At 37.9% G+C, this 26540-nt stretch overlaps 1 protein-coding gene across 1 annotated transcript; it reads left to right on the forward strand.

Moving 5' to 3' along the window:
- The first annotated feature begins 629 nt into the window (after positions 1 to 629).
- LOC140231286 (adenylyltransferase and sulfurtransferase MOCS3-like) lies at positions 630 to 21166 on the forward strand. The gene is made up of 12 exons (XM_072311435.1): positions 630 to 748; positions 3130 to 3280; positions 3812 to 3904; positions 5476 to 5596; positions 6354 to 6428; positions 7236 to 7353; positions 8414 to 8522; positions 10050 to 10112; positions 11165 to 11328; positions 15376 to 15526; positions 16044 to 16148; positions 18475 to 21166. The coding sequence occupies exons 1-12, from the start codon at positions 656 to 658 to the stop codon at positions 18624 to 18626; spliced, it is 1395 nt and encodes a 464-aa protein (XP_072167536.1). The 5' UTR covers positions 630 to 655; the 3' UTR covers positions 18627 to 21166.
- The last annotated feature ends 5374 nt before the right edge of the window (positions 21167 to 26540 follow it).

Genomic DNA, 26540 nt, shown 5'->3' on the forward strand with positions numbered 1-26540 from the left:
ATTCTAGTTTTAAAAAAAGAAAAAAAAGAAAAGAGAAAACAAAGGAAAAGAGCACCAACCAGCTCACACACACACACACACACACACACACAAATCTCAACATCAATCGATGCAACTGTGAACACTAAAGATTCAGTAGGCCTACAGAATTTTATGGCAAAAATAAAGATTTGAACACGAGATATCAAATACTCAGTAGATGCATAGGTCCTACCTACCATGAAATACTTTTCAAACAACATTTAAAAATTGATCTAGTAGATTCTTAAACAAAATCTTTTTTATTGAGCAAGCGTTATCTGATCGTTCTAACGTTAGCCTCCTTCGGAGGCGTTTCATGAAGGAACTTGTCGGATAAAATGTCCGACAAGTCAATTATATCCGACAAGTTCAGAGAAATCAGCCAATCAGACTAAAGAATTTCTCAAAACTTGTCGGATATTGACTTGTCAGATATTTTATCCGACAAGTTCCTTCATGAAACGCCCCCAAATATACAAGGACTTAACTCGGCTCGACCTGATTCGGCCTCTAACCAAAACAAGCAGCTGCCGGGAGTCACAATCATGTGCGATGTGCACGTGTGAATGCTGCGTTAGAACGAAGGGATTTGTTTGCCTTACCGAACGTGGTGGCCTGCTATGTGATCGTTGAAATGGATAATGAAAGTGACGTTGAACTCCAAATTCGTACCCTGAAAGAAGAAAACTCTCGTCTCCGCGCAAGGTTACACATATGTGAAGCGAAGGTAATGAGGAATCGTGGGAATAGTACTGGTAGGTTAGAATTCAATGAAAAGTTAGGTTGGTTGGCCAATGTTCAAATGGTAGTCCCATGCGTGGTATGTTATGTTAGTTCTTAATCTCCTTTGCATATCATTCTAGACGTCGACCTATATTACATGCTGTCACTGATTTGAACTCCACCAACGGCGGTCTGTACTTTACTGGAAGAAAAAGAAGAAGAAGAGGACAACATTGCAATTTAATGGGTTATGATAAATATGATTATGGTATAGAGTCTAAATAATGAATGATGTTTTGTTTAGCTCTAAATTATAGACTCTACCAGGGCTAGCCCGACCAGACGCTGTTAATACGCTACGCGAATACAGCGTCTGACCAACGAGCGGGCACCTACAAAGTGGGGAACCACAACACAACTACAAAACTTATGAAAATTTATACGTTCTTTTAGCCCGACCAGACACTGTTACGCTATGCGAAAACAGCGTCTGACACGCACGGCATGCAGCCTCGAAGTGAGGAACCTCAACACAACTACAAAACTTAGGAACATGTATACTTTTCTCCTTTAAACAGAATACTTTACTCACGTTAAATGCTACAGAAGAATAGTTCGCCACACTGGGTCCATGGAGACCACTTGCGATAAGTCCGTGGAACAAATAAATGACACTTTCTGGCGCAATTCCTGACCGCCGGGCTTCGTCGTTGCAGGATTCAAAATGGCGCCTTGACTTATGCGCATGCGTGACCGGATGTGCTCCAGAGCGAGCGCGTGTGCGTTGAAAGTGTCGAACAAACCTTGGCGTCTGCGACACAATAACCCAGTACAGTTTATAGCTGTATACAGTACCTTATACTAGTAACCGTGCGTACGCTGCTTGAAAGGGCATTCACATCACGTGACCACCCGATATCTGAGCTTGGCCTGGCGTGAAAGATTGTGTACGGTGTGGACATGCTGGATATGATGATCAATTTCGGTAAGTTTCATTACGTACATTTGAATATATATAGCATCAGATGTAGAGTAAATATTGAAGAGTATACTCGATGAGTTTGAGGTGACAAAAATGATCGTAAGTATCAAAAGTCAAAGCTATCGTGTACGATTACGTCGCCTCTCCTAGTGATTGGTGGTCGCGCGCGTACAGCCCTGTCGCGACGTACCATGTACAGCGACTGGGCTGTGTATAGTTAACGTTCTTTATAAACAATGTACACGTTACCAAACGTTACTCACCTTAAGTGCATGCTTGTATTACAGAAGGTTCGTAAGTCCATTGAGAGCCCTCGTGATAAGTCCGTGGAACCAAAAAATGATACTTTCTGGCGGATTCCCTAACACCGTCGGGGTTCATCGTTGCAGAATTCAAAATGGCGCCTTGATCTCTGCGGAAATCTTTTGCGTGCGTGCGATGCGCTGCTTGAGTGTTGGTGTAGCAGCACGGTCGACAGCGCGACCTTTTGAAAGGTCATTCAGATCATGTGACCTCCCGGATATTGGAAATGGCCTGGCGTGAAAGACGATGTACCGTTCGTGAACCGTTCACACATGCTGCATATAACCATCATTTTAGGTAAGTTATCAAATCTAAATTTCAATATTCATAGCATAGATATGAAGTCTCATTATCATTTTGTTCGTCAGATGAGTTTGAAGTGACAAAAAAATGATCTAAAGTATCAAAATTCAATCCGATCGCATGCTATCGTTGGACCCTCTTCGTGTTTGGAGCTTCGTTGGTACAGCCCTGTCGCGCTACGTATGTACAGCGGCGACTGGGCTGTGTATAGTTATACCAGGGCCAGCCTGGGGGAAAAATAGATAAAATTTAAGTGTCATTTTGTTTTGAGAAAAAGGTGACTACTGAACTGTAAAAGTGGAAATTTTCACGGTGTTGGAATTTTCACGCATTTCGCGCAACCAGAAACTAGCGCGAAAATAAAAACACGCGAATGATTTTGCTTGCCATATGTTCCATGGCATTAATAAGTTGATATCGTGATTCCGCTGAATTTAAAACACGCGAAGCTCTTCTTACCCAGCTGAGCGCGAAAAATTAGTCGCACGAAAATATTTACTTTTACAGTATATGGTCCACCCAATCAACAAGATCCTTGGTAGCTGTGAGCAGCAAATATCTGATCATGGGATGGTGCTGTGCTTCACACACAGCCACACAACATCATGATCATGGGGATGATTTAACTTTTTGAGGCAGCAGATGACTGGATAGTTGAGTTGAAAGGCAGATAGATCTAATCTTGAAGGTTGGTCTCCATCCAGCACAAGTGCTATTATAATCAAATGACTACAGATATTTAAAACGGTGTGATCATGATTGCAGTGAATATTTTGCGTGACTGTTATTTATTACAGCTCAGAGAGAAAGAATGTTCATCTCAAGAACCACCTTATGACTGCTCCAGGGATGAGTCTCCAAAGGATCATCCTCAAGTAACTCAACTTGACAATGCCAGTATCAAGCGTTATAGCAGACAGCTCATTCTTCCAGAAATCGGAGTGCAAGGTATTACTCAATCAGTCTTTGAACAACTTAAATTGTTTCTTTCTTTTTTTTCAAATTGTACTGAATTTTCACTGAGTGATTCCAGGTCACAGAGATTGAAACGTATTTCACATGAGGCAACTAGCGAATGCTGAAGTATTCTTTGTTTTTATCATTTTTAAAACTTGTTGTTTTTGTTTGAAGTCTATTGAGTACAGCGAGTATGTGAAATTGTCTGTGACAGATACTTAGTTTCTGGTGTGAAGTAAAAAAAAAAAAGAAAAAAAATTGAAAAAAAAAACAACAACACACACACCATAAATTGAAGAATGTTCTTTCCTGAAAGTAGATCTTGAGAATTAGTGCATATATAATGGTATTTTGAGATGCCGCACAGAATACCAAGAGCGAAACAGTTTTATTTGACCTTCTAAGAGAAAGACATTGTAATAACACCTGATATTTGTCTTGGTTTATATAATAATTCTTCATGTGTCTTCAGTTCTTCAGACTTCCTGTAGATAATTTATTATGTTTCTTTGTGTTTTGCAGGTCAGCTGAAAATAGTCAACACCTCTGTATTGATAGTTGGAGCCGGAGGACTTGGATGCCCTTCAGCCATTTATTTAGCTGCTGCAGGAATAGGTGAGAGCGAGGACAGATTTATCTTTTTGTCCCCGCCGAACGAGTTCGAGCAGGGGACTATGAAACGGGCTCCGTACGTGTGTGTGTCCGTGTGTCCATCTGTCCGTCTGTCCGTGCGTCCGTGTGTGATCAAAATGTTCAAAATGCTACTCCTTCGCCATTTCTTACCCGATTTTGATTCTGTTTGCTTTATATGATAGCACTACATGGGAGCTTTGAAACTTCTATACAGAATTTCAGTTGTGACCTTTGACCTTGACCTTTGACCTATATTGTACATTTTGCTTCAAAATGCTACTCCTTCGCCATTTCTAACCCGATTTTGATTCCGTTTGCTTTATATGATGGCACTAGGTGAGGGCTTCAAAACTTCTACACAGAATTTTGACCTTTGACTTCTTTGACCTTTGACCTTGATTTTTGACCTATAATGCACATTGCCTACAAAATGCTACTCCTTCGCCATTTCTAACCCGATTTTGATTCCGTTTGCTTTATGTGATGACACTAGGTGAGGGCTTCAAAACTTCTACACAGAATTTTGACCTTTGACTTCTTTGACCTTTGACCTTGATTTTTTACCTATATTGTACATTTTGCTACCAAATGCTACTCCTTCGCCATTTCTAACCCGATTTCGATTCCGTTTCCTTTATGTGATGGCACAAGGTGAGATCTTCAAAACTGCTACACAGAATTTTGACCTTTGACTTTTTTGACCTTTGACCTTGATTTTTTTACCTATATTGTACATTGGCTACAAAATGCTACTCCTTCGCTATTTCTAACCCGATTTCGATTCCGTTTGCTTTATGTAATGGCACTAGGTGAGGGCTTCAAATCTTCTACATAGAATTTTGACCTTTGACTTCTTTGACCTTTGACCTTGATCTTTTTACCTATATTGTACATTTTGCTACTAAATGCTACTTCCGGCGGGGACATATATTACGCACCGCGTGATTTCTACTTTTCCTTGTTATTTCTGTTTTGGTTTTGTCATTTTGATCCCAGTTTGGATTGTAGATTTGATATTGCTGTTGATGATTTTTGTTTGCTTCAGTTTTTTGGCAGCTTTACCATGAATGAGCTGTCTAATAAGCACAAATTTCTTCTGGATTAGGTAAGAGTAAGGTCAGATTTGTCTGCAAATCCCAAAATATCAAGAGACTATTTGTGTTTGTGTGATTGTGTGTTTTGATTGTGGGTTAGATTTCTTTTGATATTACTGATTTACGTCGCTGTTGTTTAGTGTGTGTCTGCAAGGTTTGTGTAGTTTTTACCATGAATAAACTGCCTATCAAGCATAAATTACAAGTTTTCTCTCAAAGACATATATTTGAAATATGTATGACACTGACCTACTTTGCCATACTAAGTTATTATTTGATTTGCCAAATTTGCAATGGTTTTCAATTCAAGTCATTGTGAATGACAAATGAACTGATGCACAGAATGACCTAATCACCAGTGAAAGTGTGGTTATAATGAATGGCCTAGTTTGAGTTGTATCTATTCTCATGTACTACTTTTTTTTTTACTTTTTTTTTCACCATGATTTTCACCTGTAGGAAGACTGGGAGTCATAGACTATGACGAGGTAGAGCTTAGCAATCTTCACAGACAGATCCTTCATACAGAACAAAGAGTTGGGATGTCCAAGTCAGACTCCATCAAGACCAGTGTGAACAGGTGGGCAGTCTAGTCTTCTTCTTCTTCTTTTTTTTCTTCTTCTTTCTTCATCTTCAAAGGGCTATGTAGCCTATCAAGAAGATGAACTTAATCTGAGTGCTTACCTTGAGGAGGAACATGGTCCTACTCAGAGAGTGTTGTGAAATGGCCAATAAGGAGATTTTGGAATTTTTCAACTAAGTCACAATTAACCACAGAGCTTGGTAGATCATTCCACTCAGGTATTGATAGTGGAGCAAAGGCAATCTTGTTGAAATTTCCCCTTGAACAGTATATCCAAGGGGACATACAGGCCATACATTCTAACCAATTTCTACTATTCTTCCAGAATGATTACACTTTGCAAAAGTCTTAGAGAAAATAATTAAATCCTATGTTATGGATGTGACCCCAAAATATGATGTTGTGGTGAAATATGTGCTGCTTAACATGAAGATATCATGGAAATCATTATTGAAGATGGCTTTGCCACCAAGTGACAGATGTTTGATTTCTCAGTGAAGAATCAGATGATAATGTATTATGTGTAACTTTATTGTTTGCAATCATGAAGTCGATAGACGGCAAACACATAAGACACATGGAAGTTACAATGTATGAATAGTCATGTTCAGACTGAGTTGATGCAATTCCTTCATTCTCTTTTAAGCCAAGGCGAAACAGAACCAAATATTGAATGTCATCATACAGGGTGTATGTAGCCAATGTTTCAAGTTATCATGAACATATTTCTCTGTGTTCATTTAATTCTTTACAGCCTTAATTCTTCAGTGAGATGTACACCATACCATATTCAACTGGACAGACACAATGCTCTGGATATCATCAGACAATATCCTTTTACCCCCCACCCCCCCCCCCCCCAAAAAAAAAAGAAAAAGAAAAAGAAAAAAAAAGTGAATCCAACTTTTGCATTAGGTTCTTTGAATGCAGTCAAACAAATGGTCAGCAGAGTGCTTCATTGTCTCTAACTTAGAATAACACTGTCATCACAATGTCTAGATTATTATCACCAGGACTGGAATGAAACAAAACACTTCAGGTGTGCTCATCAGTTTTGTTTATTTGTTTGTTTTGTGTTTGTTTTTCAGCATTTTTACCTTCATTTTTTCACTCTTCTCCTAAAACAATCTTTAACTTGAAAAAAGAATGAAGAAGTTCATTCAGGCTGTTGTTGACTGCTAACTCTTTGTTCTACTTTTGCTCAAATAAATCTTTAACCTCATGAATGAGTGTTGGTGGCTATTGATTCCACTTTCAAGTAATTTTATGTATAGTATGTACCGATATATTATTTTACTTGCATGACGTCCTGAGTGTTGTACAGTAATTGTATAACACAACAAGAAGCAACAGAGTATGTAAGTTTAAATTTTGGAGCAAGGTGTGGTTGTTGCTTTTGATGTGTTGAAACAGAGAACATGCCTTGAGCTTTTTTCAGCACTTTTCTCACACCAAGTTTTTCATTTGTACTGTTTTACCCTGTTGAATTGCCATGTACATCAGAGATGGTGTAACCCTATTCATAACCAAGGAAATACAACTTTATTAGATTGGAAATACAACTTTATTAGATTGAAAATTCAAGTTGACTCTGTCTAGTTACTTTAGCAGCTTTTCTTTAACAGTTTTGTTCCACATATGACATTGTTCTGGACTGCACAGACAATGTGGCTACCAGATATCTCCTGAATGATGCGTGTGTGTTGGCGGGAAAGCCACTCGTCTCAGGAAGTGCTCTGCGGTTCGAGGGTCAGGTAAGATTGTCTGATATATCACGATACATGCTAATTTTCTATCAAACAGAAATCAGGGTATAGTCTACCGAAGTGATGATGACACAGTCTTCTGTTGTAGCTTGGATTGGAACCAGGTGCGCGCATTAACACTCGGGCTGGATGAGGTTGTTTAGAACCAGTTTCCATGGCGATAAATGACTATGACATCACACTTTGATACTCTTAGAGTGTATAAGAGGTCAATCTGTTGCTTTATTCATCTTACTGAGACCTTCCTGTCCTGCCTTCTTCTGATGCTTTGACTTTGATTTTGCAGTTGAGGTTGGGTTGAGTTAGGACTTCTTGTTGTTGTTTTTTAATTACTTGGATAAAAGTCAAATTCTTGACATGCATGGAGGTTATAGAGAAAATACTCATATAAAGATAGTATGTGGGACATATAGTTGTCTTGAAAAATTAAAGGAAATATAAACATGCCTTTGAGCATTGTCTCTATTTTGATTGCTGTCTGCATCATTGAAGCTTGTGAAGAAAAAGTGATTGACACAAAAACAATGAGTTTATTGCAGAATGTCTGAACATGTATCAAGTATTACATTTGAGTAAGAGACAGTGTTTGATGGAGGTACAAATTTTTGTAAGGATGAGTAAGGAGGGGAAGCTATTACGAGTGGGTTTACAATTTGATAAAGTACCAAGGTAGGATACCATTATACATGTACATGAGATTTTATGCAGAAGGAGTGTATGAGTACCCGGTAGTTTAATAGGAATGTGTGACAATGTTTAAAATTGAGAAGCTATTTATCAAATTGTGAAAAGTGTTCACAAGTGCTGCCTATTTGAGGTGAACAAATATCTTGCAAACCAAAAAAACTACGCAAATTACTCTCTTAATATTTGCTGTGTGTCAAGTTCTTTTTTTTTAATTTTGTTGTTTTGTTTTGTTTGCTTATTATTCTTTTGTTACCTATGCAGGCATTACAGAGTAGTTGTAGCACTTGGAGTATAAAGATGTTTTTGGCACATTTGAGGGTATTGAAGTGAGGAAATATATGCACTTTTTATCCATTTATAGCTCACTGTGTATAATCACGAAGGGGGTCCCTGTTACCGATGTCTCTACCCCAAGCCACCCCCTGCAGAGACTGTCACCAACTGCTCCGAGGGCGGTGTTGTGGGAGTAGGTGAGTTCGTGTGCAAATCGTGCACATTGCACAGGGCATTACTAAGAATTATCCACCCAATAGTAACTTTGGAACAGTCGGAAACATGAGATGAAGCTGAGTGTGCTTTGAACTATTCAAAAGTTGAAAAGGATGTATAAGTGCACTTATGTATGACCAAGTAAAGTGCATTATTTGTTTTATAACATGGTGACATAATTTAAATTCTGCAACAGCCATTATTACAAGATTCAGAGGCCAGCACCAGCTTCAAGTTAACAGATCTGCACACACAAACAATTGCAATGCATTTGTTATACACAGACAATGCAGCTGAGTGCAGGTGAGCAGTCACTAGTGCTGGTCATTAGAATACTAATGCCCGGGGAAAAGTAAAGTTGGGCTTTTAGACAAACTAAAAGTCTGGCAGCTTGTTAGCATAGTTCTTGACCAATCCTGTAATTGGGATCCATGTCATCATTTTATAAGAATCTCTACACACAGTCTGGTAATAGGTGCTATGTGCTTCCCTACTCCTGCTAACAGGGTGCTGGGAGTGACCACAATGCACAAACCTGGTTGCAATATATATCATGTTCATAGAAGCAAACAAAGTGGATAAGATGGAGTGAAGAAACTCTTCCTGCAGTACATCATCAAGAATCAGCATGGGTGGTGTCACATTTTCAAAAGTGGGGGGGGGGGGGGGGTGTGGGGACCCACTTACGGGTTTCATGAGCTAACAGGAAAAAAAAAAAAAAAAAGGCCTTGGGTGCAACATCGGGTGCCACTTTTGGATTTCTGCAGCTGTCAAGCGAAAAAAAAAAAAAGAGGTCTCCAGCGCAAAAACAAAAGCCTTTCGGCGCTCAAAGGTTTCTTTCTATTTTTTATTTTTTCTAGTGCCACTTCCGGGCTAAAAAAAAAAGTGGGGCCCGCCCCCCTTCGTAATAAGATTACTGTTTATCGAGGAATAATGCAACAGTGTAGTCAGTATCATTTGTAATCTCTCACATGTGTCATCACATCTTGGCATAATGACAGGGACTAATCGTAATAATAATTGGAATAATCGACATGAGGTTTAAAGGGATGGTACAGTTTCGGTTGAGATGGGACTTCAAGTTTCCTATGTTCTTTGATGATGATTTTTTGATTTAATGAGAAACTTCATATGAAATATGAAAGTGCATATAATTCTAAGAGGAATTCAAAATTTATTTGATGAAAATTGGTTTTGAAATAATGTTTACAAAACAAAGCAATCCTCATATCCTTTGTCTGTCCTAACTTTTGATATTTGCAGAAATGGCTGGATTTTATTGTGGCCATGATCACGCACAGATTCCAAGAGCTATCAAAGTTTACTATGTTTTCTCATTGCCTATGAACACCTGAGATCAAAATCAATAATGTTAACCCATTTACACTGTAAGTCGACCAAAACAAAGTAGCCCTATTGTTTCATTGTATTGATAAAACATTTGTCAACAAAGCTATAATTCCATGTTACTGTATCATTATGATTTTCTTTTTCATTTTGTGGCACAGTTCCAGGAATCATTGGCTGCATCCAAGGTCTGGAAGCGATCAAAATGGCAGCCGGTCTGGGCAGTATCCTTGGCTTTCTGGGCTTGTGTGGTGCCAGAGTGATAGAAGATAGGCAGAAGGGGATGTTTGTGCTGTGGGATATTGTTTTATGTTTTTATTTGATGGTCTTATTTACTAAATATCTACTGAAGAATGACAAATCGTGCTCGAATGACAAGTAAGAAAGCATACAGAATACAGGAGGAAGGGTGTTACAGAGTTTGTAGTGTCCAAGAGTTGTTGTTTTTTCTTTCTTTTTAGAGAAGAAGTTAAGGCATGGCGTAAATTTAGAGAGCTGGGGTGGGACTTTATCTTCTGGAACTGAGAGAAGCTACATTTTGCATGTGATTCTGGGATTATTTTAAAGCATTCCCCGCAAGCTTTGATATAAAGGCTGTTTACTCCACTTTTTACATTTGCTGAATACTTAAATATGTATTTGAATTCTTCATGGACCCTGGATCGTGCATTAATATATAATATTTTTCAACTTACTGCATTCAAACATAGAGATCAATGTCTGTGCCTGTTGATGGCTATATTAACATCACTGCATGAGGTATTTTGCAGCTTTGTACAGTCAGACATTTGAGGAAATGGGGCTGTCACAGCACTCAAAATGCAGTGCTGTAAAGATGCAGTCTTTTTAAAGGTACTGTTTACCATTGGGAGCAGTGATTTTAAAAATGTTTGAGATGTCACATTTGATGCATATGTGTAGGTCAGTTGTATCACAAAACATCCTACCATATATAAAGTTTGCAATAATTCCTAAAACAAAGGGAGATATCACTATTTTTCTCAATATACCATAACATTAGATGGTTTAGTCAAGAAACATTTCTACTATAACTATTGTTCACATTTTGTATATTTAACAATACTTGACACTGATAATACTGATTCAAATTTTTACATTGGTTGTTTCTATCCGTAACTCACATTCTAGAACTATTTTGAAGCACTAAAGCTGGGTTTTTGTTTCATTTGCAAGTGGTAAATAATGCCTTTAATAATTGTTCAATTATACGCAAAGAGCATACTTTGTTCCTTGACCCGCAACCAACGACAACCAGCATCGTACTCTCAAAAGTTGCTGGTGTTTGACGGCCTGGATGGCTCTTTCCGCACCATCAGACTGCGGCCCAAGAAAGCGACGTGCGCGGTGTGCAGTGAAGCGCCCTCTGTCACCGAACTCATCGACTATGAGGAGTTCTGTGGGGCCAGTGCTACTGATAAGGTGAGTTACCAAATGTTGCTTTCAGAAGCGACCATGTTGCTGTCTCCTAGTTGCTGTCCTGGACTAGTTTGCATCGAGATAGCATTTATAGTGTGAAACGTTAAAATCTCCAAATCCTATTCCAAAATAGAGAAGCACTCTGAGAGCACAGACCTCCGCCAAGCATGCAGCTCATTTCCACCACTGATCTTGTTCTTCCGTAGAGATATCAGTGATTTCCACCCATAATACTTACAGTATGTGTGCTGAAAGTCGCCCGATTTCCCAATATAGAAGCCTTTGTTACATCATAAACCCTCAGCTGCACGGTGAGCCTCGTCCTAGCAGAAACTAGAGCATGCACTTTAGTGCGCGCATGCAAACCTCAAATACGCGGAGAGTGAACTCCCAAGTTCATTGACCCTACCTGCCAAAATATCAAAAATCCTTCATAAATTCCCCCAAAATTCTCGGATCACTACCAAAAGTTAATCGTTTGGTACTTGTGTCATTCTCAACCTTTCCTGCAAGTTTCATCCCAATCTGTTAACTACTTTTTGAGTTATTTTGCACACGGACAAACGAACGAACTAACTAACAAACAAACCAATGGTAACAAAAACATATCCTCCCCCCTTGGTGGAGGTAATAACACTTTTTCTGCCACCATTATTATCATTTAATTGCATATAGACAGGGTGACCTATTTGCACTAACTGTGATTTAATGTCCTGCCTGTAGTAACTAAGAGTTCAATACAGAGTTTTGTACCAATGATTTAAGTACCATGTATTAATTGAATGATCAACTTACAGGCTCAGTTTTGGGTAACTGAAATTTGTTGAAGATGAAAATGAAAGTATTACATGAGTGCAAATGATAGAAAAAATTTTTATGCTGTAAGACTTTGTTTGATTGCACAATTGGGTTTGATTAATTTGATTTTTATGCTTATTGTTTGCCTAATTGCAACAACATTCTAAGTAACTCCTTTTCTTTCTATGCCTGTGTTATCGAAAGATTCCAGGGGCCACTTCCTGTGCAGTTCCATATTTGGTAGATCTAAGAAAGGTCAAATGTCAAAATTAGAATAATGATTTTTTTTCTTTAATATTATGTGACGTGATTTCACAATGAGTCTGTGAAATTTGATTATGCTTGGTAATAGTAGATGCATTAGAACCATGGCAGAAAACTTCCTTGTATGATTTGGGAAAGACCTGACAAAAATGAAATAAGGAAGTGGCAGTCTTCTAATCTTTCAATATTGATGTAGTTGGTGAAATTATATTTTAAGGGATTTTTATCAAACTTTGTTCAGACATGAACTCTTGACAGAGTTATTAGACCACTTGATCTTGATGAACTTGATGATACCACTTTCAAGAGTTTGTGGTCAAAATGAAAGTGAATAGTAGCTTTCAGATATGCAGAACCTGTGAGGTGCTTGAAAGAATTTGATTACGCATGATAGATAGAAACAGGATAAAACAAAATTGATGGTTTCAGAAGTGACATGAATACATTGGTGTGAAAGTGCTCTTCCTGCTAGTGACTCAGTGTTTTCCAGAGAAAGTTAAAGGGATTGTATAATTTTGGTTGAGACCTACCTTCAGGTTTCTAACATTTTTAAGTGAGATATTGAGAAACCTTGTATGAAATGTGAAAGACCATATAATTCCAGGAGGAATTCAACGTTTATTTGATGGAAATTGGTTTTGAACTGGCTGAGATATCCAAAACGGAGCAATCATAATAAAAGGTGGGATCCACCTTTTATTACGATCGCTTTGTTTTACATTGTTTTGGGATATCTCAGCCCTTCCAAAACAATTTTCATCCAAGAACCTTTGAATTCCTCTTAGAATGGTATGCTCTGTGTGATAAACTGTGACTTTGCTATTACCACAATCATGCTGTGGATAGCATTTTAGAACAACAGTAATTACAAAGGGGATTTATAGTGTTACCTGATAGTGGAGAAAACTTTGAAGTACATTCGTAAGCATGTGTGTGTCACACTAAGGTAAAATGATTTATCTTTATTATTTGAAAATTGGGCTGCTGCCAAATAGTGTAATACCAGGTTTCAAGGCCAAATTTTGTTAAAGAGTCATTTGATCACGAGTTTCATATCCTAAAGGATTAGGTGGAATATATACTTTTATTTAAACTGTGCCTGCATATTTTCTAGAATGGAGGTAACAAACTTCTTGTGAGAGTAGTAACTGCTTTATTGTTTATCTCCTAGTCTTGCACATTTTCTTGTTTGCAAGAGTCTCTCTTTTTTTTTTTAATTAAGTGCAATACAGTCACATATATGCTGGTACCGTGAGGCATTTATTATCAATGATTATATATGAACAATCACAGAAAAATGACCTTGTCCCCTTCTGAGAAATTCTTTGTAGTGTTGTTTGTTTCTCATAATTAGTTGACATGTAGGATCGTACCTTAAAAAACAATAACAAAAGAGCCCCAAATTTTGTGTAATTGTTGAGTTCATTCTATTAACACATTCAAAGTGACTGTGTAAATTTCATATGTATTATGGCTCGGTCACAAATGCCATTAAGAACTCGAACGCCGTACGAACGATTTTTAGACAATAAAGATCTTCTTCAGAAGGCCGTACGAAACCAGACCGTTGGTAGACCGTTCGTAAGTTCGTAGCCTGGTCGATGGTCTTGTCCAAGATTTTTGAAAACTTCGTACGAAACCCTCTCTTTGTAAGGCGGCCGTATGAACTCCAGAATTCGTAGGAATGCATCGTTCGTACAAACCTTTGTGACCGTAGCTTTACCGGTACATGAAATCAGAAATAAAGATTACTTTGTAAGAGATTAGAAAAACCTGTATGTGTGGATATGTTGTGACGAATGATGTTTGTCTTGGGTGCATTCTTTTGACATTGTCAAACTTCTTTCAACAAAACTTGCCAGGACTTTACATCTTTCTATTTCTAATACTCATATTTCTTATACCCAGTCTTGTGTTAGTAAACAGGGATGATGTACTGTGGTAGACTGTTAAAATCTCACACCATGATCATGCAAAATTTGATGAATATATCATAGACAGAGAAATAGACTGATCTGGAGTCATCATTAAAGTCAATTAGAACAGGACACATGTGAAATTTCAGTTTTCTTTATGTTTCCCAAAGTGTATCACCAAATTGTGATATATATCACAACCACATGTGCAAATTGTCTAAAGTAAAGACATCATCCATTCCACAACTCTCACATTGGCTTTTGCACAAAAATGATAAAAGTCATGCTTTTGGTAAATAATCGAACAACTACAAACAAGACTGCAAAGCCACTATTGCAAGTTTATTACAATGCAACGAAGATTTCACACAAAAGACTTAGCATTTTCTTTTTCTTTTATTTTCTATCAAAAGATGACATTTAGTGAAAAATTGCATGTAGGGCAATGGGATACTTGTGAGGCTATGTTATCGCCTCATTTAATCTGTTGAGGACGAGTCCTGAGTATACTCGGGCAGATGTCTATGGGAAATGCATGTTGTGGCAAAATTAGCCCAGTCCTCTACGGGTTTGTAGGTTGCTACTTACAGTGTACACTACCTGGTATATTGCTGCTTCATGAAAACAGGTGAAATGTAAATATTCCATAAGTTTCTTTATCAGGTCAGATTTTGATGAAACATCTCTCATTCTTTGCAACTGATTGACAAATTGCCCTACATCGACGTAAATAAGCACTGAATTGATCAGTGTTTTAGTAGTAGCCATGATAAAAAATCATGGGCGTACATACTCAAGCAGGATTCGAACCTACGACCTCCTGATCACCGGACAGGCATCATCTCCACTAGACCACCTAGCTTTCGCCCGACAGCAAGTGTTGGTTCTAATCCTTATAGCATGCAGCGGGTACTGCTTTGTTATTCAAAAATTTGAATCTCTCATTCTGTTTTTGTGATTATATCAAATTTGTTTGTGGAAACTTTAAAGAAAGTCAGGTAGTTATACGAGTAAAGCTTTAGGCTATGTCTGCTGCCTGTTGTAATCTTTCTTGGTGAATGTTTTACTGCAGTGCTTGAGAGTGCATCTTCTGAAAGCAGAGGACAGAATCTCGGCCGAGTCTCTCGCTGCCGAATTGGGCCAGACACCGTCACCCTCCTGTGTGCTCCTGGACTGCCGATCACAGATAGAGTTTGAAATCTGCCGGCTGCCAAACAGCATCAGTATCCTTTATCAGCAGATAAAGAGCTGTCTTCCACCATCTCTAAAATTGTTTGTCATGTAAAAGAGTATTTTATCTAATTCTTGTTTTGTGTATTTGCAAAACTTACTTTGAATTCTTGTGTTGCATATTTGCAAAGATTGCATTTAAATATCTGTGAAATGATTGTTTGCCTGTATCACAGATTTAATCCATATTGCCCCACTGGACTTTCACCTGTCGGGCTGTATTTATAGATATGTACATTTTGCACTTTTTTTTCTCTTAAATTTGTTTAAAGTGTCTGGAAATAATAATTTGCATTCAATTACTTGTGGATCCCCAGGCCTTTCACTAACTTTTATTCCTTTTTGGATATCCATCCATGATGGCATTTTGTATCATCTTGACTCTTACACACAGATATCGCCTACAAAATGTTATAATATTCGCTTCCTTGTGTGTTTGTAAATATGTTTTGATCTGACATGAAAACTGAAAGTTGACTCAAACCTCAAACCTTGACATGACCAATTTAGATTTACCACTCCCTGACATAGAGAACAAGAAGGATATTTCAACGTTAGAAGAAGCAATCCTCGAACGCCACTCTCAAGCCAGCCGTGATAATCAACCACTACCTAGTGAGTGTTTCTATCATTCATTCAGATTGAAATGAATAAACCACCCCCTCTACTCCCCCTTCCCAATAAAAAAAAAAGAATAGTGAATGAAATAAAAAACTGAGTGACATGTGCCACAGTGTTGGCATCAAGCCACAAATAAAATTGTAATGATTTAAAAAAAAAAAAAAAAAAAAAAAAAAACATATATATATATATATATATATATATATATATATATATATATATATATATATATATATATATATATATACATATACATATATATATTATATCCTGTATCTTTAATGCATGTAATACTGCATGTTAAAGATTGCTATGGTGAGACGGTCCTAGAAAATCCACTGTCAATGGTAAGAGCCAATGAGCCGTAAATTTCATCATATATGTCGAAATTTTCGTAGGGTACTTTGAAAAGTGAATATATCTTAAAAGGACTGAATAAGGTAGGGGAAAGCAATGAAATGCAGTCATTGTCCAGAGAGCATTTCTTATATTTCTTGATAAAAATGAATAGAATGCCATTGAAGACTGGTGAAGCATGTAGTACTTCATGAAAGTAGGAAAAAAATCATGACAACTTACCACTACCTAGTGAGCGTTTCAATCATAATACTGGAAAGGAGAAAAAAAAATGAAACTGCATGCTGTATATTTGTCTATAAAGGAATATGATGTCCAGAGAAGCAACAATGACAAGTCTTTGATTGGTCGGTGTTAGAATAATTGATGGGAATGCTTTGAAAAAGCAATTAAATTTGTTGTAGGAAACCACAATAACTAAGCAGTACTCCATCAATACTGCGTTTATTTTCTTGAAAACAAATCAGGGGAAGAAACAATCAGTGAAGCATTAAATGATTTGTGATGAGGGCTTTGAAGTTGCAACTACCAGGCACGATCTGGTGAGTCCAAAATTTACTCAAACAGGATAAACAAAGTATGCTATGGCAAGTAAATTAACTGAGTAATGATCCGTGATGGGGTAGAGGAAACCATGGTAACCACTCATGATCCAAATAGCTTCTGTCATTTATGCAGATGGAAATGTAAGTGTTTCATAATTTGTGATTAGGAGCTTAGAATACAGATCAACCAACTACCTTCCTGTCAGCATTCCATCACTGCTTGAAAGGAATGTTCTTGGAAGTGAACAAAATGTAAAAATTTGTGATGGAGAAATGACCGCTAGCCAGTTAATCATATTTATTACCATTGTTAATATATATAAAAAAGGTGATGATATAGAAATCAGTAAACAAGGTGATAGTTTATAAGAAAGGTTGCAGTAGCCATGACAACCAATGAAAGTGTATTGTCTCTGTATTTTTATTATTATTATTATTGTCTCTGTGTAAAAGTTGACGTAAGTGGTGAAATAGTGAATGTAAATGAAGTTTGTAGTGCACTGCTGGCAAATCATTTTGTTCTTCAATTCTGTTCAGTTCATTTTATGTATTTCATATAATTTCTTGAAGAAATATATCTTATATGTGGCATTACCCCCCCCCCCCCAAAAAAAAAAAAAAAAAAATGTGACTGATAAAGTAATTACTATGATATGTTGGAAGAGTGGTGGGAAGAATAGCAAATGAGCATGTCACAAATCCCCCTCCACCATCTTGGACAATGTGGAAGGGTTTGTGAACTCTATTGTTACCTCCGCCAAGGGAGGAGGTTATGTTTTCGTTACCGTTGGTTTGTGTGTTTGTGTGTTTGTTAGTTAGTTTGTCCGTGTGCAAAATAACTCAAAAAGTAGTGAACGGATCGAGATGAAACTTGCAGAAAAGTTTGAGAATGACACAAGTAACAAACGATTAACTTTTGGTGGTGATCCGAGAATTTTTGGGGAATTTATGAAGGATTTTTTATATTTTGGCAGGTAGGGTCAATGGACTTGGGAGTTCAGGCTGCGCGTATTTGAGGTTTGCATGAGCGCACTAAAGTGCGTGCTCTAGTTTCTGCTAGGGCGAGGCGCACAGTGCAGCTGAGGGTTTATGACGTAACAAAGGCTTCTATATTGGGAAATCGGGCGACTTTCAGCACACAATGCTATAAGTACGTATGGGTGGAAATCACTGCTATGGAAGAACAAGGTCAGTGGTGGAAATGAGCTGCATGCTTGGCGGAGGTCTGCGCTCTCAGAGTGCTTTTCTAGTTGATTATTCTCCTGGTAATTGTTGACATATGCACAGAAAATATCATCTGTTCAAGTTACACAGAATGAGGCTTGCTCCTCAGTGTCATACAATGTACATAACATACTGATCTTGGATGTCGCTGTCTTATCAACTTTTGTTCTTTTCTTTTGCTCTCTCTGTTGCAGTCTATGTTGTCTGTAGAAGAGGCAACGATTCCCAGAAAGCCGTTCTCCAGCTGCGTGAGCTGCTATCCTCCTCTCCAGTCACAATTAAGGATTTGTCCGGAGGACTGACAGCGTGGGCGACTCGGGTTGATCCAAACTTTCCTCAGTACTGACTCTCTTTCCAGTATGTGCATAAGAATGCAAAAACAACTTGTGGATGATTTTATTTTACAAAGATTAGAAGGCTGCATCTGATAGATAAATGAATAAATAAATGAATAATAAATAAACGAATAGCTATCGGTAGATAACTCAGTATTCCAATGCACAAGTAAAATGCCTTATGTGTGTATGTGTGTGATCGTTCCTGATTATTTCTCAAGGATTCATACTTTCTGTGAAAGCTCTAAAGAGATGTTGAGTAAAATTGATTTTCCACCTACACACAACCAAATGAAAAAAAAAAAAAATAAAGAAATGTCAGAAAAAGAGAAGGAAAAAGGAGAAGGCCAGGGAATTCCTGAAAGGTTTGTTTGTGAAGGCATCTGGTGGCGTGATTGAATTATCCTCACTCCTGAACTTTTCGGAGCTATTCAATCCTGGACATTTTACCTTCTTGCGCTTCATCTATGACCTTGTAAGATATCATCGATATGAGGCAAGGCTCTTAGCCAAAAGTACTTTGCACTGACTTTTATATTTATTGTGACATCAGAGCTTGATCTAATTTAGAGTGCCTAGGGAACAGCAAATAAACTTTGTAAAATTGAAGTCTGCATCATGATGATATGATGACATTTCAAGTGTTGCCTTGGCAACTGAAAAATGTCATCAGATTTGTTTGAACAACAGCAACAACAACAAAATCCAAGCAAAAGGTCGTACATGGGGCTTGTCTTGTGAAATAGAACTGGAATGGAAAATATGTGGAATTTTAAACTGTGATTGATAATTCTTTGCTAGCTTTGTTTGAATTTTTGGATGACACATCATACCAGTATGAATCCATATGAACTGGTCTCATATATCAAAATAACTTCATCTCTATATACTGTACATCTAATAAAATTTTGTCCAGTCAAAGGATAAGCTTGGCTCAATGGCTGTGTACATCCCCCCCTCCCCATTTTTGCAGTAATGGTTTACATTAACTTTGATGTAAGACTGTTGCATCTATTATACCATGGAGAGTATGTACTAAGGTGTCGTCAGGGCATTGTCATATGAGACAGATTTGTACAAGGCTAATGCATTTATTATTGAATCAGGCAGGTAATTGTCAATAGAGAAGATAGCAGTACAAAGTTATAGCTCACCAAAGTGGGCTTGTCCTGTGCAAGACTGTGCAAAATTTAATTATGATGCTACTTCTGCTTGTCAACAAGTATCAAATTTGTTATGTTGTCCAGAGACTTGATGAGTGCAATAAATGGTGTGCTAATTAGTAATTGAAACAATTTCATGGCATTAAAAACTTCGTAGGATAGAGAAAATGACAGCCTTCCTCTTAAAGTCTTGTCGGGGAAACGCCCACCTCTTCATGCTGTCTCAACTATAAAAAACATAAATGTCTCGTTACTCATGAGGTAAACACAAAAATTCTTGTAGCTACTACTTCAGTGTATGTAGGACAAAGGGTCATTAGACAGATACAATTAGTATGCATTAAAAAAAAAAAATGCCACAGAAAATGATTGGAAGAACTGAGGTCATTAAACATTGAAGATTAATGTCATGAGCCAGAGCAATCATTATGAAATACCACAAATTATATGTGTAAAGAGCCATGCAAGACATGGCCAAAGAACCATGCAAATATTCTGGGCCGAATGCCATGAAGAACCTGAGTGAACCCCAAAATGTGGAATTTTCAGTGTGTTTGAAATGAGGAAGTAGGGCGTGTCAAGTTTACTTGTGTTTAGTTGCTCATTTTGGAGGTCAGAATAGCCATTCTTGGAAAATGTGAACTTTAAATGGGAAATTGCAACCATGTTCCAATTTAATTGTCAGATGGTATGTGGCCACCCCTGGAGCAATGTGCATTGGTAATCATGGTTTATTAATTCCTTCCAGCTAAAATGATACGAGGTTGGTGTGAGTGCAGTAATGCATCTCGTCTAGCGGCGGATCCAGGAATTCTGAAAAGGGGAGGGGTGCAAAAAATATTTCTGGTGCCACTTCTGGGTTTCATCGGCTGACAACCAAAAAAACAAAAAACAAAATACAAAAAGAAGAAAGGCCCTTTAGAAGAAATCAAAAGGGATTTGGCTTGCATCGTGGGATGGTACAATGTATGTCATATGCGAATGTGTCAGAGTGTTGTTACATTGTGAGCAAGAAAGTCACATGTTACGCTTTTTCATATCCATAATAAAAACTCTGAAAGAGGCCTGTACAATATCCACCACTGTGCTTACACTCCAGAAGTGTTTTCAGTGTTAGCCTAATCGATCCATTACATCAAAGGGGTAGTGAGGTGGTTTCGCTGGTAGAACAGGGTGCTAACCTGATGAAGTGGTCTGCTCCACCACATCATTCACCCACCAGAAAACGAATGAATGATGTAGACTCCTTGGAGGTGACTAGCAATAGTTAGCAAACAGTAGGACTATCAATCAGGCATGTTGTGCCATATGAAGATAGAGAAGATTACATGTCATAATGATAATAATAATTAACAACACTCATAATGCATATACTTGTATATATACATATGGGGAAAAAATGCTGTCTTGAAACATGTCATAGAGAATATGATCATTGTGAAATTACTGTAAAACATGATATATTCGCGGCATGAAATTTTCGCGAATTGGAGCTGACAGCTTTTTTCGTAGCATGAAATTTTCACGAAGTGCCACTGGCGTTCAATGCATATAGTGTAAACAAGAACTTTCGCGTGCATTTTAATTTCGTGAATCTTGGCGCTCGCGAAATTCGCGAAATTAAAGTGCACGCGAAAATTCCTCGTTTTACAGTATACAGGATTAAAGGTCCTCCAACAAAATATTTAATGCAAGCTGAAGCATGTGATGTTGGTATCAATATCATTTTATGAGTAGTAGAAAGTGATTCCATGCTTCGGTGCTTATGGATTTATTATTCTTTTTCAGGAATGAGGGGATAGTGGGCAGCATATTTTTTCACTTACATGTACATACATGTAGTACTCAAGAGTATAATACCTTTATCACAAATGCTGTTCCTGGCAAGTATGGAATTTGCCAGAGTCTTGCCCATCATAGCAACACCTAATCAGTGCAGACTGGATACCTTGTACTGGAATGCAGTAAGTGAAAAGGGGGGGGGGGGGGGGAGGGATCCATAAATTGGAATACTATGTTCGTAATCCAGGATATTACATACCAAACAGCGACTGAAAGATTAATGTTATGGAGTGTGTTTATGCTGTGTGTAGGTTTGTTTGTTCACAGGTGTGTGCGTGTGTGGGTGTGTGCGTGTGTGTGTGTGTGTGTGTGTGCATGCATGTAGAGAAATGGGAAGACAAGTCCTGCATACGTGTAATTGGTGTGATGCGGAATAAAGCTTAACGGAAGGAATGACAAAAGTTTATGAATATTAGGTCATAAGAGCATGAGAGGGAGAGGGGAGATAATAATGATAATGGTTACTTTATATATAGTGCTATATTCACAGAAGTGTGCTAAGTGTTCAGAAGAAGTGAATATGGAAAATAACACAAATAGAAAATGAGATACAGAAATGTTGAGATACATGTACCAGAGACAGAGAGATGAGAGAAAGAGAGAGAAAAAAAAGGCAATACAAAGACACACACACACACACACACACACATACACAAGCACATGCAATCCCATGCTTGTCAATACACAGAATGTGCAGCACACGTTCCAGTCATTGTGGTGCAGCCTCGGAGCAACGCTCGAGTGCCCTTCGAGGTAGTGTCATGACAACTGATTGCTTCTCCAATCAAGATGTCACCATGGTAACCTCATCCATCCCCCCACCCTACCCCCATCCATCAACAGGAAACTAGCAATTCTGCAAGTAATGACCACAAACTAGCTTACGTGCACACGATCACATAATACGTATCGCCGCTACAAAGCATCAGTGGTATTGCCTCTACTTCCTGCTGCTGAAATACAATGATGTCTTTTCTCCCTATCTCTCTCTCTCTCTCTCTCTTCCCTCTGTCTACACCCTCCCTCCCCCCCCCCCCCATTTCACCTGTGCAACAATTTGAGGTTTTACCCAAACACCTGTCCAGGGGGGTGTTTCATAAAGTTGTTCTTGAAGTTACAAACAACTTAAGAACGACTGGAACACGTTAGGATGTGCTATACTTATCAGAATTGCAATAATTCAGCACAGGAACTGATCACCAGTCGTTCTTAAGTCGTTCGTAACTTTAAGAACAGCTTTATGAAACACCCCCCAGGTATGTTAATGGACTGCCATATTGTATCCACCATATATTTTGTGAGTCTAAATTTTCGCGAATCCCGACGATTTCGCAAGTGGTTAAATTCGCTATCGTGGAGTACTGTACCAAACGGAGAAATGTATAAGTGTACGTTTCATTCATATCAGGATCAGAGTTAATATTTTTGCTTGCCTTTAATTTCACGAATAGTAACCGACTCGTGAAATTCATGAAAATAAAAACCTCACAAATATTTGGCGTATACAGTATCACATCGGAGTCCAAAGCAGGCAAGCAGGCTCATGGCAGAGAATTTCATGACAACTCCAACACACGGGGGCAGTCCTCGATCGCTCACCTGATATCCTTGGCCAATGATTTTAATACAATGGAAACACTAAACACACAGGGATTGAGATGTATCATGTATGTGTGTTTTGTTTGTCTGTCTGCTTGTTTGTTCTCTACTGATAGAAATATGGATATATTATTTACAAACACTTTTTTTTTTTTTCCGAGACACGGGCTTTCATACTGTGAATGCATGCCTAAACTTTCCACAGTACATGTAAACAATGCTTATTTGTGTATGTGTCTGTGTATTAATAAGACTTACATTAGACACCTTAGGGAGAGCAGTAACAGAACATACATCATGTAGAGTACAGTGTAACTGCTAAAACTGAATGTGAGTAACATGTATACACAGGCAGGGACATCTATTGTTGTTTGATTTCATTTGAACCTCTGCCAAGGAGATTATGTTTTCGCTGGCATGGGTTGGTTTGTCTGTTTGAAAAAATAACTCAAAAAGTTGTGCCCACAGATTTGGATGAAATTCACAGGAAAAGTTGACTATGACACAAGGAAAAAGATGTTTTAATTTTGGTAGTGCAGATCACAGTCTAGATCCAGGATTTAATATATATATTTTTTAAAGGATTCTTATCATGTTGGCAAATAGGGCCAACAAACAAGGAAATTCATATTTCACATGCGCATTATGTGCTCTGAGCAAGAGGAAGCTACAGTATTAAAGGTACATGTAGATACATTGGAAAGAATTTTTTTTTTAAATCGTTGGAAAATGTGGGCATTTTCAGCATATTATGTGTGCATGGGTGGAAATGAGCTGCTCAGCAGGTCTGCGCTCTCCGAATGTTTTTCTAGAGTTTTGAATGAGAAGCACACCGTGTAGGAATTCAAACCTGTGATATATCACAATGTCAATGACTCACAACACTTAAGTAAACAGAGGAGACATATCACTGATAACTTATCATCCACAGTGCCCAAAGACACTTGAAGAAAGTAAACAATCACTTTGACATGAGAATTAATGGCAAAAAAAGGACTTTATTTGTACTCTTTTCTTCCAGACAGTTGTCAAAATAGAGATGGTTTACAAAAGTGTACAAGACAATATAAATATCTTCCTAATTTACAAGACATGATTACAATTGCAGTCAGTCACACTGAGATTTCAGATTATTTCATACAAGAGTTCAAATTACAGAACCACCATCATCACACTATAAAAACAACAATAACAACAAAATAGTGGTCATTGATGGTTTCATCTTGGTACAATTGTAATCTGATCTAAGGAGAGAAAATTTGCAGTTTTATTCCTAAATCAGAAAACACCACTTACCAGGCAACTTGGTACATATACATCACAACCTTTAGATAAGGAATTCTCTAGTCAGTTTTACTATGCATCTTTCAGTTAGATATCATCACAAAAGACATGACGGTGCAAAATCACAGATGTGTAAACAGTTACATAACAGATTGTATATAAGTTTTTTAAGCCTAGCTCTCAACATGTAGACAACATAAGCTTTCCCCAGAACATGTTCATGCAATGGCAACATATACACTGGAGGTATTTATAAGAATAGACTTCTTCATTTTATACCCCTCCCCCATCCCAATTTAGTTATACTGTAACTGAAATGGACATTTCATTCTGATATACAAAATAAGATGGGTACAAGATAAACTGTGACACAAGATTACAAGAGATTATTCTACAAGAGGCATTACATCACAGCACTGGTAAATAAAGACTGAAATCCCTGTAAATCAAAGAGAATCTGAACTTGTACTTGGCAAGTGAAATTTGCCAAACCTTAAATGAAAAAGTAATCTGACGTGGTGTTAGGTGGGGACCCTGAAACAGCCGCCTTGCTTTGGTCGAATATCCGGCAGTGTTGCCAAACAAAACTTCATTTGTTTTGTAAAAAAAAAAAAAAAAAAAATGACCAAAATATGATATTTTTTACAATTATTCTACATGGATAAACTTTGCTGCCTTGGAATATAGGTAATATCATATCTAGGGTTGTATCCTGAGAAGAGTAGTATTGGGGAAGGAAACACGTCTTTGGTGAAAAATATGAAACTTTAGAAACTTCAGGCACACATTGAATGAAGAGTATCACAACTGCCAAGTCACAGCCATGTGGAGAACACCTGTACAGTGTAGCTCCCCCTTTTTTTTCAGGAACACACTGAACAATGCATATTGAGAAAATGTACCGACATTTACTACAGATACACTAGATACACCACACTTCTCTTTTTAGAGATGCTTGCCATGGGGTACAGTCTCCTTTAAAAGTCACAAGTTATTGATATTCATATTTTGTTTTATCTCACAATTGTAACACAAATTAGAAAACGTAGTTGTTACTTGCACTGATGTGTACATTCTGTTCGACACATATATCTGCAAAATACAGAACTGTTACGTGTATAATATTTTTTAAAGTTACAAACATGTACATGTAGATGTGAATAGTTTCTGACCGGAGAAAAAGGAACTATGGTTTTTAACTCACAAGCTGTGTGGCTGAACTTTGAAAGGAGCACACTGCTCATCTATCATGCCTGTTAAATAGACCGACATTGTTCACATTGTTTGAATTCCTCAATGACAATGAGCACTCAAATAAACCCCTAGATGACCTCTTCCAAAACATCTCACTGCTATTGATATGGCACACCTCATGTGTGTGTGTGTGTGTGTGTGTGTGTGTGTGTAAGTGTGTGTACAATTTGTATGGGGGGGGGGAGGGCAGTTCACATGGGAGGACACATGTATGACAGGAGGCGTTACTAATCTTGTCTGTCAATTTGATTAATCTGTGTGAAGAGGGGTGGGGTTAGTCCAATCCGCCCTGCTCTCTGACACAGTACAGATACCAAGCGTGACTGCTGCACCATCATTCATTAAGGGTCGTACATTGAAAAGTCATTTCCAGCACTAATACATTCAACATGCCCTTCTAGTTCTACACAGAGAACCCCTAACAAAACCTTTCCCTGATCTTTCCTCCGCTATCAACTGTACGCGTATTTTGACATGCCATGGCATTATGGTTGGGCTGAGGAAGGTAGCGCTACTCCACATTTTGTCAAGACATTCGCACGACATGTGTGATAGCAATCAGATCACAATGAACGCAGCATTGCAATTTCATCTGCACAACTTGTAGCATACTCCACTCCCTAGCTCACAGGAAATTTATCATATCCATAAAGCTGAAGGCATTGTGTTGCCACGAAAACAAACATATATATATCCACCGTGTCTATCTCAAGGAAATACTCCTTACAAAGTATGACATGCTACTTAATATTGCTTCCAAGCTAATGGTCATATTGCCATAGA

This window comes from Diadema setosum, chromosome 1, assembly GCF_964275005.1.
Source record: "Diadema setosum chromosome 1, eeDiaSeto1, whole genome shotgun sequence".
Taxonomy (NCBI): Eukaryota; Metazoa; Echinodermata; class Echinoidea; order Diadematoida; family Diadematidae; genus Diadema; species Diadema setosum.